This window comes from Ictalurus punctatus, chromosome 14 (assembly GCF_001660625.3).
Source record: "Ictalurus punctatus breed USDA103 chromosome 14, Coco_2.0, whole genome shotgun sequence".
In the NCBI taxonomy this organism is placed as follows: Eukaryota; Metazoa; Chordata; class Actinopteri; order Siluriformes; family Ictaluridae; genus Ictalurus; species Ictalurus punctatus.
The window spans coordinates 29,012,586-29,029,430 of NC_030429.2; the positions used below are offsets into that span (position 1 = coordinate 29,012,586).

The 16,845-nt window shown below is 42.5% G+C and overlaps 1 protein-coding gene across 12 annotated transcripts in view; it reads left to right on the forward strand.

Annotated features, from left to right (window-relative positions):
• The window catches only part of LOC108274785 (A kinase (PRKA) anchor protein 9), a 90,992-nt gene that overhangs the window by 54,878 nt on the left and 19,269 nt on the right, over positions 1 to 16,845 (forward strand). For 11 of the 12 annotated variants that reach the window (XR_008397896.1, XM_053686023.1, XM_053686026.1 and 8 more), the window contains 13 exons: positions 3,991 to 4,176; positions 4,313 to 4,414; positions 4,565 to 4,717; positions 5,617 to 5,706; positions 6,542 to 7,663; positions 8,157 to 8,291; positions 11,242 to 11,295; positions 11,426 to 11,572; positions 11,721 to 11,765; positions 11,922 to 12,050; positions 15,656 to 16,132; positions 16,248 to 16,302; positions 16,577 to 16,662. Coding sequence is in view for 11 of the 12 variants with exons in the window: in XM_053686023.1 (XP_053541998.1) it covers positions 3,991 to 4,176; positions 4,313 to 4,414; positions 4,565 to 4,717; positions 5,617 to 5,706; positions 6,542 to 7,663; positions 8,157 to 8,291; positions 11,242 to 11,295; positions 11,426 to 11,572; positions 11,721 to 11,765; positions 11,922 to 12,050; positions 15,656 to 16,132; positions 16,248 to 16,302; positions 16,577 to 16,662 (2,781 nt within the window). In the remaining variant the exon portion in view is untranslated. The remainder of the gene's footprint in view (positions 1 to 3,990; positions 4,177 to 4,312; positions 4,415 to 4,564; positions 4,718 to 5,616; positions 5,707 to 6,541; positions 7,664 to 8,156; positions 8,292 to 11,241; positions 11,296 to 11,425; positions 11,573 to 11,720; positions 11,766 to 11,921; positions 12,051 to 15,655; positions 16,133 to 16,247; positions 16,303 to 16,576; positions 16,663 to 16,845) is intronic. The other variant, XM_053686032.1, reaches the window with a different exon arrangement.

Genomic DNA, 16,845 nt, shown 5'->3' on the forward strand with positions numbered 1-16,845 from the left:
AATTTACTCCACTGGTTTACCCCGTTACCCCATTTACCTTCCTAAACAACCCCAAAGTGTTACCCTACTAATTTACATCTTTGACCTATTTATCTTCCTAATCTGCCCCAGAGAGGTACCCCACTGATTTACCCCAACAAATTTACCTCCTCATACCGGCTCAGAGAGGTACCCCCTAATTTCCCTAAGAAATTAACATCTGAAGCTGCCCCAGAGAATTATCTCACTAATTTACCCCAATAATCCATTTACAGCCTCTGTCTGCCCCAGAGAGGTATCTCACTAATTTACCCCAGAGATCTATCTCAGTTATGTACTCTATCGAGTGTCTTACAGCCATTTTGCCATTTTCTATTGTAGAGTTGGAATTTGGGGTTGTTTGGTGTGGCAGCAAGCTAGTGTAATCTGTTATTTGGGATTGGGTTTGGTGGTGTGTTTGCTCCTGGGTCGTGGGTCAGGTGTGGTGCGGGAGGAGTGTATATGACGTAGGTTAACCTTCCGACAGGGCAGACGGATATGGAGAGCTGGGAAGCACACCTTTTTCGACCACGCTCCTGCACGCCAACTCAGAACAAATAATTTTTACGTTAAGTTTAATAGCAAGGTTCAATTATTAACAAGTTTTCATTCGTCCTTTTGTTTCTGTCAAGAAAATAAAGGACTTTTTATCAATGGTATGCGAGGAGAGTGCGTTAATCCAACCTGGTTCCCACGTTTTCCCGGCCTCGAACACATCGCCGACATAGAGTGACTGTATTGTCATTTCAGCCATATGCCGCTGGTACAGTACACAGTGAAATGAAACAAGGTTCCCCCAGGAACATGGTTCTACATAAACAACACAGGACTAATTAAGACCTACATAGACGTACACAGGTCTGCATGAAGTGCAGATGTGTAAATGTGTTCACCAGCACAAGACAGTACAGTACTGAACAGTACTGAACAGGACAGTAGGCACAATAAAGGAAAGCACGTAAACATAACATACTAATTGGGTCAGTACAGTATTTTATTTACGGTGTTTTAACAGAAACTTAAGAAAGAAATGTGAAAAAATTGCACTCAATTTTCAGTTGAGTGTGTGTGCGTGTGTGTGTGTGTGTGTGTGTTAAGGCCCATTCACATGAAGAACGATAACTATATTAGTGCATACACCAACACACGATATAATTCTGTTTAATCTCAGCGAGCGCTGCAGTCATGTCGTCTGCTGCTTTAAACGCTCGAGCTCTTTACAGCAGGGTGGATTCTGATTGGCTGTCGATGTGTTTATCGTTCATCAGCTGGAAAAAAATCGTTCTGAAAGTGATTCCAACGATGTTGTTTCTGTGCCATTATTGTTGTTGTGTGGAATCTGCTATTCTTTTATATTTAGAAAGATTTTTAGAACTATATCTTTATCGTTTTAATTATAGTTATCGTCCTTTGAAAGACCTTCAGTCCCGTCTCTGAGTACTGAGGAGTCTGATGGCTTGGGGGAAGAAACTGTTACACAGTCTGGCCATGAGGTCCGAATGCTTCGGTACCTTTTTCCAGACAGCAAGAGTGTGTGTGAGGAGTGTGTGAGGGGTGTGTGAGGTCATCCACAATGCTGGTGGCTTTGTGGATGCAGTGTGTGGTGTAAATGTCTGTGATGGGGGAGAGAGACCCCGATGATCTCAGCTGTCCCTCACTATACGCTGCAGGATCTTGTGATCCGATGAGGTGCAATTTCAGAACCAGACAGTGATGAAGCTCCTCAGGATGCTCTCAATAGTTCCTCTGTAGAACGTGGCAAGGATGGGAGGTGGGAGATGGGCTTTCTTCAGCCTCCATAGAAAGTAGAGACGCTGCTGGGCTTTCTTGGTTATGGAGCTGGTCTTGAGGGACCAGGTGAGGTTCTCGGTCAGGTGAACACCAAGGAATTTGGTGCACTGGATGATCTCTACGGAGGAGCCATCGATGTTCAGTGGAGAGCGATCGCGCCGTGCTCTCCTGAAGTCAACAACCATCTCATTTGTTTTGTCCACATTCAGAGACAGGTTGTTGGCTCGGCACCAGTCCGTTAGCTGCTGCACCTCCTCTCTGTAGGCTGACTAATCATTCTTGCTGATGAGACCCACCACGGTCGTGTCATCGGTGAACTTGATGATGTGATTGGAGCCGTGTGTTGCTGCACAGTCGTGAGTCAGCAGAGTGAACAGCAGTGGACTGAGCACACAGCCCCGGGGGGCGCCAGTGCTCAGCGTGGTGGTGCTGGAGATGTTGTTCCTGATCCGGACTGATTGAGGTCTTCCAGTCAGGAAGTCCAGGATCCAGTTGCAGGCCCAGTAGGTTCAGCTTTCCAATCAGGTGCTGAGGAATGATTGATTGTGTTGAATTCTGGACTGAACTCTATGAACAGCATTCGAATGTAGGTGTCCTTCTTGTCCAGGTGGGTGAGGGCCAGATGTTGGGTGGTGGCGATGGCATCATCTGTTGAGTGGTTGGTGCGATACGTCAACGGCAGGAGGGACTTGTGAACTTGTCCAGTGAGGGGGGCAACTGGGTCTTGATGTGCCTCATAACGAGCACCATTTACCATTCTGTACTCCCCCTGAGAGGTACCCCACTAACTTACCCTAACAAAATCACAACCTCATTTATCCCCCAATCTGCCCCTGACCAAGGTACCCCACCTTATAGTTTTTGTGTAGGTTTTAGAGGAACCCTGCTGTCCTCCCTCGTAACTGGTTTAAGCTGTTTGTTTTACACCAAGAGCAGAAACGCACCACCTTCCTCTTGTTTCTGCCCCGAGAGGACCGTGCACTCCTGAGAACAATACAGAATCTGGAGCAGGACCTGCTCACAGTAGAACAAAGGGAAGATGAGAAATATAACCTGCCTTCTTCCTCAGGGGTAAATATCTCCTGCCTTCCTTTATTCAGGAGTAAATAACTCCCGCCCTCCTTTTCTCAGGAGTAAATAACTCCCGCCCTCATTTTTTCAGGGGTAAATAACTCCCGCCCTCATTTTTTCAGGGGTAAATAACTCCCGCCCTCATTTTTTCAGGGGTAAATAACTCCCGCCCTCATTTTTTCAGGGGTGAATAACTCCCGCCCTCATTTTCAGGGGTAAATAACTCCTGCCCTCATTTTCAGGGGTAGATAACTCCCACCCTCATTTTCAGGGGTTAAAAAACTGTGAAACTTTCAGATTGAAATAAAAACGGAGTGGTGCAGAATTTTAATTGCAGCTGCTGGGTGATGTCATTTTTCTTTTTTTCCTTCCTTCATTTTTATGTTCATCTCCTTCCATCACTTCTCTTTTGTTTTTCTTTCCCTTTTTTCTTTCCTTTTCTCCTTCCTCCATTTATCAATCCTTCATTCCTCCTTTTTTCCTTCCCTTTCTTCCTTTCTTTCTCCATCCTTTTCTTGTCCTTTCTTTCTTTCTTTCTTTCTTTCTTTCTTTCTTTCTTTCTTTCCTTCTTTCTATTGCTCTCCATTTCTTGTCTTTCCTTCCTAATTCTCTTTCTCGCCCTCTATAACCCACTCCTGTTTCTCTCTCTTCCTCACTTTCTGGATTTTCATCCTGTTTTCTCTACTTCACTCCTCTCTTGTCCTTCTTTCTTTTTCAACATGTCTTTACTGTCTCATCTTTTCTATATATTTTTTATCCCTAATATTTCCCTATATATCTGTTGTCCCCTCTCTCCTCCTCTGTTCTCATCTCTCTCTCTCTCTCTCTCTCTCTCTCTCTCTCTCTCTCCCCCTCCTCTCCCCCTCCTCTCCTCCTCTGTTCTCATCTCTCTCTCTCTCTCTCTCTCTCTCTCTCTCTCTCTCTCTCTCTCTCTCTCTCTCCCCCTCCTCTCCCCCTCCTCTCCTCCTCTGTTCTCATCTCTCTCTCTCTCTCTCTCTCTCTCTCTCTCTCTCTCTCTCTCTCTCTCTCTCCCCCTCCTCTCCCCCTCTCTCTCCACCTCTTTCTCTCTCTCTGTCCTTGTCTCACTCTCTCCCCATCGCTCTCTCTCAGGTGGAGGAGCTGAGCGTGGCCCTGCAGGAGAAATCTGATTGGTGCAGTGAGCTGTTGCTGCGAGTGGAGCAGCTGCAGAGGGATGTGCAGGAGCGTGATGAGGAGATCGAGAGGCAGGAGGAGCGTGTGAGGATGCTGGAGGAGGTGCTCGTATCCCACGACAACCGCAACATCACGCCAACCAGGGTGAGCATTTTACCACTGCAGTCCTAGCTCAGCTATTAGCAACACTCAATTCAAGGGTTCACCGTTACTATGGCAACTGTGTGTGTGTGTGTGTGTGTGTGTGTGTGTGTGTGTGTGCGCGCGCGCGCGTGTGCAGGAGGACAGTAAGCAGTATGCCTCCATGGCAGGCGGGGCTGATGCCACCCTGGAGGCTTTACTCCAGACTGAGAGAGAGGCTCTGGACAGGAAAGAAAAAGAGGTACTTCCTGTCACATGACCCAGTTGGTCTGTGCTGCTCCGGCAGTAACAGTACTTTGTGCATGTGTTGGTGTGTTTATGGTAGTCACGCTGCTCTGGTATTAACGGTAGTTTGTCCTCATGTTTACTGTTTTACCCGTGACCTCTGTAGATTGTGAATCTGGAGGAGCAGTTGGAACAGTTCAGGGATGAGCTCCAGAACAAAAGTGAGGAGGTTCAGCAGCTGCACATGCAGCTGGAGATCCAGAGGAAGGAGATTAGCACACAACAGCAGGATCTTCAGGCTCACACCAGCTTAAAGATGGTGAGACATGCTTATTTAAATAATAAAATAACGAGATGATTGGTTAACTGGTTAACCGTGTATAATGTTTTGTCCATTTTCACGACTGCTAATAGCAACAACAGGTGAAGAGGAAGAACAGCTAGGGTGTTCCTGCTTAGTCAGGGCGTATGATCAGACGTTTACCTCACTAGAGTTTCTGTCCTTTATTCTTTCATTTGCTCTCTCTTTCACCTTATAACAATTTTATTGAAAAGTCATTCTCTAAATATCTGATTCTAAAACCCTATTCTGATTGCATCAGTTTTTTTTTGTTTTTTTTAAACTCAGAACAATAAAAATATAGACAGGGTTTAAATGGGCATGTCAGAAAAGCGATACTTCTGGGTATTGAGTTATTGAGTTCCTATCACAGGTACACACGTTATGATCATGTGACATGCTAATACTCCAGCTGGGCCACGCCCCCTACAAAAAACTCTTCCAATAAAGCTCAAAACACTCAGTGTGTATTAAAATGAGGTGTGTGTAGGATGCATGGAATGTGTGAAGACATGGGACTGTTACCATTCCAGATTAAAAATTGAAAAGTGTAATTTGGGTTGTTTAAATGGCTGCCATTTTTTATAAGAAGAAGAAGATGATGTGAACACTTTGTTGAGGGGTTTTCTGAATAAAGGTCAGAAGCAGCTAAACCTTAGCTACTGAATACAGAAATTCAGTACAAGCCTACATTGCTACTGAAGCTAGCTACTGGTTCCTTGTTGCTCCCTCTTGATACCTCCTTTCCACTTGTATTGCTTCCATGACATAAACATAACCATCATAATATTTTTTTGCCGTTACCGCGATAGATCACACTAATCAGGTTGTTAGGGTTGATTTAAGGTGAGTCATGTGATGATGTTTAACTCTTGAAGGTCTTGGAGGAGAAGAACAGGCAAATTGCTCTTCTTAATGAACAGATTGCTAAACTTCAGCTTTCGGAAACTACGAAGCCTGACAACAAGGTAACGGCTTACACATGTGCTGGAGGAACGGGCGTATATGTGTGTACCCGCTTGTGTGTGTGTTTATGTGAAACCCGCTTCTGTTTTAACCTCCGTCTGGGTCTAGGTTTTAAGTTCTGTTGGTTTATTACTGAAGTATGGTTTTACCGTCCTCATACTTGTTTATTGTTTTGGTTTGTTTTTGCTACATATTTATTTATACATATTTTTTGTGATATGTGTAGCAAAAATGCCCAATTATTAATGAGTGCAAGTAATTGTACCTTATTACAGAACCTGCACTTATTAAACACTGGGAAGGTTGTGTTACTCACAGGTCTATATTTTTTATGCATGCAAGATTTTTATATATATATATATATATATATATATATATATATATATATATATATATATATTTATAAATATCATTTAACCACAAAAATGGGGCGTAACATTTAACACCTGTAAATATTTTCCTAATTGGATATTTGATAAGTTATTTGTGGTGACTGTTCTCAGAAAATGTCAAAGCTGTCTTCTAAAAGATAATGGGTAAAGCTGCAAATTACACCCAGTTCCAAACATCTATGTTTTTATAACTTGACTAATAGACTTGTGAATCCATAATAATGTTAACTTTAATCCATGATTCTTCAGCGTATTTTACACTGTACAGTCATGTGATTAGTGTGTGAAGGTCTTGGAGGTTTGGCTCGAATACCTGAAGTAAAATTTGAACCCTTGCTTTTGAACCACTGAGCGTAGATTATTGGAACTGGTGCTAGATGTCACAATCGAATATGCCTTGTTTTCTTTCGTTCCTGACTTTCTTCATGGTTTATCATGCCCTCAGGAGGTGGAGGTAAAGAATGAGCTGGTGCGTGAGCTCGAGTCTCAAGTTGAGTACCTTCGTGGAGAACAGGATCGGCTCAAACGAGATAACGAGGAAGAAGTGGAGCAGCTAAACTCTGTAATCGAGAAACTCCAGCAGGAGCTTTCCAAAATTGAGCACAAACAATCTGCTGAGGATGATGAGGAAGACCAGCATGATGAACTGAAACAGAAGATGGACCAAATTCAGCGAGAGCTTGACACACTTAAGGAAGACCACTCCTCACTTCTCAGAAAATATGGATCCCTGCAAGATGAAAGAGAGACAGAAGAAGAAAAGGAGAAGAAGAATGAGATGCTAGTTCTTGAACTTGAAGACGTGTTGAGGGAGAAGACTGCAGCATTATTAGTGGCCCAAGTTCAGATTCATGCTTTGGAGGAAAGTGCCACATTCACAGTGACCAATTTAACAAAGCGAGTGGAGATGCTAGAGAATTTCCTAGAAGAGAGAGAGCTGGAACTGAGAGATTGTAGATCAGAGGTGGATAAAGCACAATCTGAAACAGGAACCCTCCATCTGAAGGTCTCCCAGCTGGAGGAGAAACTCAAGGAGAAGGTAGCCACTTTGAGCCAGTTGGAGCATCTAGAAACAAACATCCAAACCAAAGAGTTTGAAAGTAAGATAAAAAGTGGGACCTTTTTGGATGATATTGGAAAAAAGTTGGAATTAAAGGTGGAACATGGAGAATATTTGGGCCAACCTGTTGCTGGGAAAGAGATAGGATTAAAGCAACAGTGTGAGATAGAAGTGGATCAGAAGAATGATGGAAAAGAGTTGGAATCAAAAGTCATTGCTGGAGAAAAAATTGAATCAAAGGTAGTTGAACCCACTGCAGGATTAATGGAATCTAGTTCAGAGATGGAGGTCGAACAGTGTTCGGTAAATACAGTGGAGAATTTGGTCCTCCTGATGGAGAAGTTGAGAGAACTGGAAGTAGAGCTGAGTTCCATGTCGAAGACCCAAGAATTGCGAAAACATCTGCTTGCAGGTTCAGAAGAGGAAGTTGAAGAGTACGAGAAAATGCTGACTAAGCTCATGGACCTGCTCAACCAAATAAAAACAACACCTACATCACCTGCTGCGGTAAGTGTAGAAGACCGATCACCTCCCTTAGCACTTTCATTTTTCTGTATCATGAATGCAGTGTATGAACATTATTCCAAGCCAGTGTCAGGATTTTCAAAGCGTCACGATTTTCAAAGCGTCACGGTATCAGCCCCACGTTGAAAGGCTTAAAACACTTAATTTAATGTAGACTTGTTTTTATTAGTCACACTCCTCAGTGAACAAACTCTTTTGAAGACCTTCAAATATCTAATATGGTTCAAGTATTTGTTCAAAATATTATCAAGATGGCTCCTGCATATAACATCAATTCACAGCAAAGGTATAAATTTTGTAACAGTCTGAAAACTGGAAAGGAAGCCGAATTTTCTGAATCGGAAGATCTTCGGACGCAAGAATATTTTTGCTGAGCCAGCATGACATAGAATCCATTATTTCATAAGAAAACCTCTGCACTGTTTTAGAAAATAAAGCCTTGTTCCTTCCGTGTAACTGTTGTCTCTCGGTTTAGACCTCAAGTGAATTCACGAGTGAGATGGAGAAGCTTATTCAGGAGCTGCAGGAGGTCAAAGATCAATCAGAGGCTGCTAAAGAAGAACTGGACCGCTTTAGAAACCAAAGTCAGAATCTGCAGGAACAGATACAGGTACAGCATTTTTACACATTCTGTTTAAAGTCTTTATTCCTGGTTTTGATCCGTTATACAGAGAGACACTGTAAAGTTTCATCCTCCCTTGGTGTACCTCAGCATACCTATTTTAAATTCAATGAATGAATGAATGAATGCCTTTTATTGTCAATATACACATGTACATTGAAATTAAGAGCCACTCATTTTTGTTCCGTGCCAACATGTACATTCAATAAACATGATAAATAAACAAGATAAATAAACAAGATATTGGGGTGGATGGGGGAGGTACTATGAGATGCACAGTTTTGAGACACTATATACCTATACTGTGAAATCAGTACATGTATGTGTTTAGAATGATAATAGCTTTTGGGAAAAAAACTATTCTTGAATCTACTAGTCCTTGTTTTGATGCACCTGTAACGTCTCCCTGAGGGCAACAGATTGAACAGATCAAAGCCAGGGTGAGAACTGTCCTTAATGATAGTTTTTCCTCTGCTGAGGCAACGGGAAGTGTAAATATCCATCAGGGAGGGGAGAGGGCAGCCAATGATCTTCTGTGCTGCTCTTACTACTCTCTGAAGCCTCTCCCTGTCTGCTGCGGTGCAGCTACCGTACCACACCGTGATACAGTATGTCAGCAAGCTCTCGACGGACGAGCGGTAGAAGATCAGCAGCAGATTGGAGTCCAGATTGTACTTCCTGAGAACCCTCAGGAAGTGTAGTCGCGTTTGAGCCTTCTTGATGACCGCTGTGATGTCCGTCCAGGAGATGTCTGCAGAGATAAGGACGCCAAGAAACCGGAAGGTGTGGACCCTCTCCACACACTCACCATTGATGAAGAGGGGGGCCCGCTCAGTGTTGTGCTTTCTGAAGTCCACAATGATCTCCTTGGTTTTCTTGGTGTTTAGAGCCAGATTGTTCTTTGAACACCAGGCTGCCAAGTTTAGCACTTCCTCTCTGTAGGTTGCCTCCTCTCCTTTTGAGATGAGTCCGACCACTGTGGTGTCGTCAGCAAACTTGACGATAAGATTATTGTTGTGAACCGGACTACAGTCGGACGTGTAGAGATAGTACAGGAGGGGGCTCAAGACACAGCCCTGTGGAGAACCTGTGCTCAGCGTGCGAGTGGAGGAGAGGTGGGGTCCGAGTCTCACTGTCTGGGACCGGTTGGTGAGAACGTCCTTTATCCAGGCACACGTGAGGCGGGGGAGGCCAAGGGTAACCAATTTGGTTATGAGAATGTCCGGAATTATTGTATTAAAAGCCGAACTGTAATCCACAAAAAGCATCCGGACGTAGCTCTGTTGCTGCTCTAGATGTCTCAACACGGAGTGGACAGCTACGGCGATAGCATCCTCTGTGGATCTGTTTGCGTGATATGCAAACTGATAAGGATCGAAGTCTGGGGGGAGGTAGTCCTTGATGTGCTGAAGAACCAATCTCTCAAAGCACTTCATGATAACTGGAGTGAGGGCTACAGGACGATAATCATTCAGGCTAGTGGTGGGCGACTTCTTTGGCACTGGGATGATTGTGGCTGATTTTAGGCAGGCCGGGATGACTGCTTGAGCCAGGGAGAGATTAAAATTCTGGTAAAGATGTGGGCAAGCTGGTGGGCACATGATCTGAGCACCTTACCAGGTACTTCGTCTGGGCCAGCAGCCTTCCTGGGGTTCACTGCCAGAAACATCCGTCTAACATCGTGTTCCCTCACAGTAAGTAGAGTGGTGCAGGAACCAGGAGGGGATGGAGGCAGGGCTGGACTGGTACGGGGGCCAGATGAGGGTGGAGGTGCGGCTGGAGCAGATTAGTGCTGTTGTTGTGATGTTTCAAAGCGAGCAAAGAAGCAATTTAGCTCTTCTGCCAGAATCGCACTCAGGTCTCCTGTTGTCGCCTCACGGCCTCTGTAGTTCGTGATGTTCTGTATACCCTGCCACACCTCCCGTTTATTTTTGCTGGACAGGTGGAACTCTATGCTCCTCTTATATGCCTCTTATATGCCTTAGCTCAAGGCAAATGAATAAAAAATTATTTAGTTTGTTAGTTTATTTATTTATAAAGCACATTTAAAAACAACAGAATTGAAACCAGTGCTGTACAAGTAGTATAAATCAGATTTAAATCAAACATTGAATATTATAAAGGCTCTTGAGTTCTCAACCTTCCAGCAACTAGCACATGATTTTAACTGCTAATCTAATCTACTTTTGCCCCAAATCTGGGAACAGAATTGGACCCGGACTCGTATCCCTGATGAATACCATGTCTTGGTGTTTGTTTTTTTTTGACACAACTGAAAAAAACTACGTTGTATCACAAATTGGGAGAATAGTAGAGACAGAATAAAAGACTTCTGTGGATTAGATCTGTAAAATATTGAGTATGTAGTCCTGTATTTTGACCTGAAAGAAGCAATGGAGAAGATATAACTGTGTCTTTACAGTAAATACAAACATTACTCTCACACACTCCTCCACAGTATCGGTCTACTTGTGTGTGGTTATAGTGGCTCGTGCTCTGGCCTCCTGAGCAGAAGGTTCAAATCCCAGACTGCAGGCAGTGGATCAAACATACTGTGTTTCTTTTGGGTTTTAGAGGTTGTTGTTGTTGTTGTTGTTGTTGTTGTTGTTGTTGTTGTTGTTTTTAGCTGACTCTAGAAGTAATACACAAAATATTTTAGACCAGTTATTTATATAACTATCTGATCGATTATTGAGTGTCGTCTCCGTCTTCTCAATTCTTCTCCATGCTCTGGTGATTTTTGTGATTCCTCATGTTCATTTGGTGAAGCCTTTTTTTCCTGTCACTGTTTTTCTGACCCATAAATGGAGGGGGACGTTTTCAGCCCTACTAAGACAGTGTTATTTGGTGCTTTGTTTCATGTAATTATTGCAGTGAGAAATCAAACCACAGAGGAAACAAACCAAAAGAATTAATTTCACGATCATTTGTTTTTCAGCTTAAGGAGGAACTGATCGAGAAGCTACAGGAGGATCTACACAGGCTAAGTGAAGTAAGCACGTATCTGTATTTTTATACGTTTTTGTTTTCAGAAGCTTCACTGTTTCTGTGAATGTTACTGCACATGATGGATGTAATTTTCTGCTCTGGCTGAGAACACCACTTTGACCTTTGAACTCCAGGCCTCAGATTGCAGTAGTGAGAAAAACTCTACAGTGATATCAGCACTTCGTCAGGAGCTACATGAGGTTAAAGGTCAAGCAGAGGCTACTGAAGAGGAACTGAACAGATGTAAAGAAATCAGCCAAAGACTTCAGGAACAGATTCAGGTACAGAGATGTTCTGTATATTTCTATTGTGCATACTTAAATATCTGGGAATATGTCAATGATTAATGAGGCGAGTTTAACAGGAAATGTAAGAGTCCTAATTATAAAGCAAACGTGTATGATTGTGTTTAATATTGTTTTGTGAAAGGAGCGAGAGATGACGATCGCTCTGTTGAAGGATCAGGTGCACAAGGTAAGTGTTCTCTACCTCATTTAATCACTTTTTATACCTTATTATACATTTATACATTACAAACACTCCCATCCCATTAGTGATGAACTCTGAGCATAGATGACATGACTTTACAAGCTGTTCAACCTTTTAATCCTTAAACCTTTTGACATTTAGGCAACTGGTGACGTGGAGAGTTCTGAGCTGCTTCAGGAACTTCAGGAGGTCAAGCATGAAGCAGCAGCAATTAAAGAAGAGCTGAACAGCTACATAGAACGGAGCCTCAAACTACAGGAGCAGATACAGGTATTTTACAGTATTTTATGCTTTACGGTAGGTTTACAGATCTTTACATGTCTGTACCACTTAAATCACTTACACATCACACTGTAGACTACTTTACAAATCACACTTCACCCTTTAGAATACTTTACAAATCACACTTTAGACTACTTTACAGAACACACTTTGTCTTTAATTAATTATTCATTTTCATATGGTTCATTTACATGAGATTCATATTCATGAGATTCATATTCAAGTGATACATTTTCATGTGATTCATTTACATATGATTCATTTACATGTGATTCATTTACTAATTTGCTTCTCTTTAAATCCAGTTTTAGACTGTGATATTCAAAGGTCTTTCCAGATTATCACTTGCTACACTGTATGAGATAACCCCAGTAAGACTGCCTGAATTCTATAATATAATTTGTTCACCATGTTAAGTTTAAATCCTCTAAAAACAGATTCACAATTAAATAACATTACATCCTTCAAAGCATTGGCATGTTCTGCTCACTCTCACAATCCTCCAAACACCCAAAGTCTCCATAAACAAATGAGACGGCAGTGTATCCTACAGAACCCGAACGTTGTCCACAATGTGAAAACAACTCGGAGAGTAAACTGGGCCAACCAACAAAATTACCAAGACTGATAAACAGTCTGCACGGAATAATAAATATAATGTCCTTACCTTTTAAAGACTTGTAACAAATAATATAACGGTGTAGCACGTAAAGCCGAGGAGATAACACTAATAAAATTAAATAAACAGAAACTCTAACCTGGTCAGAGCATCAAAACAGAGAAGCACATTAACACAGAAGTAGATTTAAGAGGAGTGAGTCCACAAAATCTAGGTGGAGTAATGCAACGACAATAAAAATCCGAATTCTGTGGAGCTGGAAGGCCAAGTGCAAAAAATAAAAAATAAAAGAAGAGCGAAAAAGACTCCGCTGTGTAGGTGATGCAGTTCACCCCGATATCAAGAGTTTAACATAGTCTCCTGCTTCCTCCGCTGAAATAAAGTCCTTCTGGACACCGTGATATGTAATGCGAAGCCGAGCTGGGTGAAGTATTCCATAGCGACCGCCCTCAATATCACGAAGTAGACGCCGAACCTCGTTAAACGCGGCCCGGGTCCGGGCGGTCTTGGCTGTGCAGTCAGGGAAAACGGAGATGGTCAAATCCCTCACTTTAATCCGCTGGAGCTCTCTCGCACGACGTAAAATATCAACACAGCCACTGTGATAGTGGAACCTGCACACAATAGCTCGTGGTCGTTCACCAGGCTTGGGCTTCGGCTGAAGGGTCCGGTGGGACCGGTCCAGAACCGGCACCTTCTCCAGACCAGACGCCTCTTTTAACAAGGCCGCTACAGCAGCGGTTGTACAGGTGTCAGCGCCCTCTGGAACTCCCACTATCCTAACGCTATTGCGCCGTGACCTCGACTCCAAGTCCTCACATTTATTCTCTAGTTGAGTCTCGGTCACAGTGAGAGACTCGACAGTAGTCTTCATATGAACTATGTCATCGGTGCAACCGGAGAGAGCGTGACCCATTTCCCCAACAGTACCTTTCAGTGTTGATATGGTAGCCTCGGTAACGACTTTATCACCAGCCTGCTGTGTTTTCACGGCCTGCAGGTCAGGCTGGATAGTAGACAACGCATCCCCGAGAGTCTCCTGGAGCTTCTGGAACTCCTTTTTAAAAATATCGGCGACGTCCTTCCTCAGTAAAGCCAGCAGCTCAAGCCTGAGTGCGGCGAAGTCAGGGTCACCGCTCGGCGATGTGGATTCAGGGGGAGAAGGAGACTTGCTCGCGACGCGCACACTTGGCCTCAGTCGTGTCTGAATGCTACCACGGGTTTTCGTGCTCTGTCCAGACATTTTAACATGCCAAAAAGTTAAAATGAAATGAAAGGAAACAGAGTAGAATAAGTCAAAATATATTGTATGACCGAAAAGCGCAAATTAATTACAATTTTAATCGAAATCAGCAGGAGCCTCCAACTTCGCGTCCTACTCCATCGAATTCCGAATCTCACACTTTACACTTTAAACTACTTTACAAAGCACACTTTACTTTTTAGACATCTTTACAAATCACATATTAGACTACTATACAGAACACACTTTAGACTACTTTACAGGAGACACTTTACTCTTTAGACTACTTTACAGAGCACACTACTATTTAGGCTATTTTACAGAGCACACTTTACTCGTTAGACTACTTTAGAGCAAACTTTAAACTACTTTACAAAGTACACTTTAGACTACTTTACAGAACACACTTTACTATTTAGACATCTTCAAATCACACTTTAGACTATTAAACAGAACACTTTAGACTACTTCACAGATCACTCTTTAGACATCTTTACAAAGCACAGTTTAGAATACTTTACCTAGCATACAACACTTTAGACTACTTTACAAATCACACTTTAGACTACTTTACAAAGTACACTTTAGACTACTTTACAAAGCACACTTTAGACTACTTTACATAGCACACTTTAGACTACTTTACATAGCACACTTTAGACTACTTTACATAGCACACTTTAGACTACTTTACATAGCACACTTTTAACATTAGACTACTTTACATAGCACACTTTAGACTACTTTACATAGCACACTTTTAACATTAGACTACTTTACATAGCACACTTTAGACTACTTTACATAGCACACTTTAGACTACTTTAGACTACTTTACATAGCACACTTTAGACTACTTTACATAGCACACTTTTAACATTAGACTACTTTACATAGCACACTTTAGACTACTTTACATAGCACACTTTTAACATTAGACTACTTTACATAGCACACTTTAGACTACTTTACAGAGCACACTTTAGACTACTTTACAGAACACTTTACACCACTTACAGTTATGATTTCTAAAACTAATTTTACACTTTAGAGTACTTTTAAAGGAACTTAGGAATGTTTTAGACCATTTGCACTTTACACTTGAGACCACTTTACACAATTCACTTTTACACTCTTTAGTGCTTCACATTGCTCACTTTATACTTTAACCACTTTAAACCATTTGTACTTTACATTTCAGACCACATTTCTATCGTACACCTCACACAACTCAGTTTACACTTTACAAAATTCACTTTACACAAGTTAAAGAATTTAGAACAATATCCTTCAGACCACTTTAAGCCATGTGTACTGAACACTGTAGATCACTATTCCACTTCTGTGTTACACTTTAGACCTGTTCAAACACCTTTGACACTTTAAACTACTTTAGTCTTGTAAATGTAAAATAAGTAAAGTGCACACACTTTAGACAAAAGAGTCATTAAAATGAGTGTTTACTTGTAAAGAGAGTCTAAAGTATAAAGCAAGTTTACGGTGTAAATGAACTGTTTAGATTTTAGAATAATACTTTACACCACTTTTACATTGAGAACAATGTACAGAACTTTACATACAGGTGTAAAGTTGTGGGTTCTACAAAGTGAATATTTCAAATATTTCCAACTGTAAGCTTTGCTAAAGGATAAAATGATGTAAAGTGGACACTTTTGAGGTTCTTTTTTTATTATAAAGGGGATTTTTATTGTAAAATGGTATGATGCGCAGGTTCGAGATGCAACTATAGCCCAGCTGATGGAGGAAATCCAGCAGCTCCGTACAGCTTTAACCAAGTCAGGAGAAGAGAAAGACCTAGCTTCCTCCAAGAAAAAAACCGGGCGAGATCATCACGGAAAGGTCAAAGGTGGCAGCACAGCCAAAGACAAACAGTCTCTCTCCAGGAAGAACTCCACTACTCCACCTTTGACTCCTTCGGCTAATGGCTCTACGAGTGTGTCCACTGTGGATGTGGGGACACAGGTGGAGGGGGAGGGGCCTGGGGCGGAGCTGGGGGCGGAGCTGGAGGAAGTGATCGGCGAGTACACGGAGCGGATCGGACAGATCCGGGATCTGCACGCGGCCGAGATCATGGACATGGAGAACAGGCACATTGCAGAGAGTGAGAGTCTGAAGAAGGAGAACCAGAGACTGGAACAAGAGTGTGACACGCTCAGAGATAGCATTAATAAACTCCGCCCCATACAGGTCAGGCTCCATCCCTTAGATTATGTATGAGTACATTCATAATATTATGTGTGTGTGTGTGCGCGCGTCCTCTTGGTTCTGTTATCTGTGTGTTTGTGTGTGATTTCCTGTCCAGGTTGTGAGACCAGATCCCTCTGTGTCCTCCCCATTCAGAGACGGATACACAAGCGGTAAGTCATGCTTCAGCACCACACACTAACACTACATAGGGACACTAGATAGGCAGTCTACTGTACATTAATAGAATGCTAACCCTAGATTCCTGTAGGTTAATATGTTCTAATGGGCCCTGGGGTCGTGCACTACACAGTTCAGATGACTCTTCAGTTTAGGGAGTAGGGATTTGAACACAGCTAATAAGGTCAATGCTGTAAATGTGCGTTTTTAAAAGCGCTATATTAATACAGTACATTGAAAATCATTTGCTGTGTGTGTGTGAGATAGACAGCAGCTCGGAGGTGGGCACGGAGTTCAGGAACACACCTGAAGGGGCGCGGCCAGACGACACACACCTACCCGACAAGATTAAGGTACATATGCGCACGCGCACACACTCCTGCCTGACAAGATTAAGGTACATATGCGCACGCGCACACACTCCTGCCTGACAAGATTAAGTTACAAACTTAATGTAAAGCCATATCTATAGTGTGTGTGATTGTGTGTGTGATTGTGTGTGTGTTTGTGTGTGTGTGTGTGTGTGTGTGTGTGTG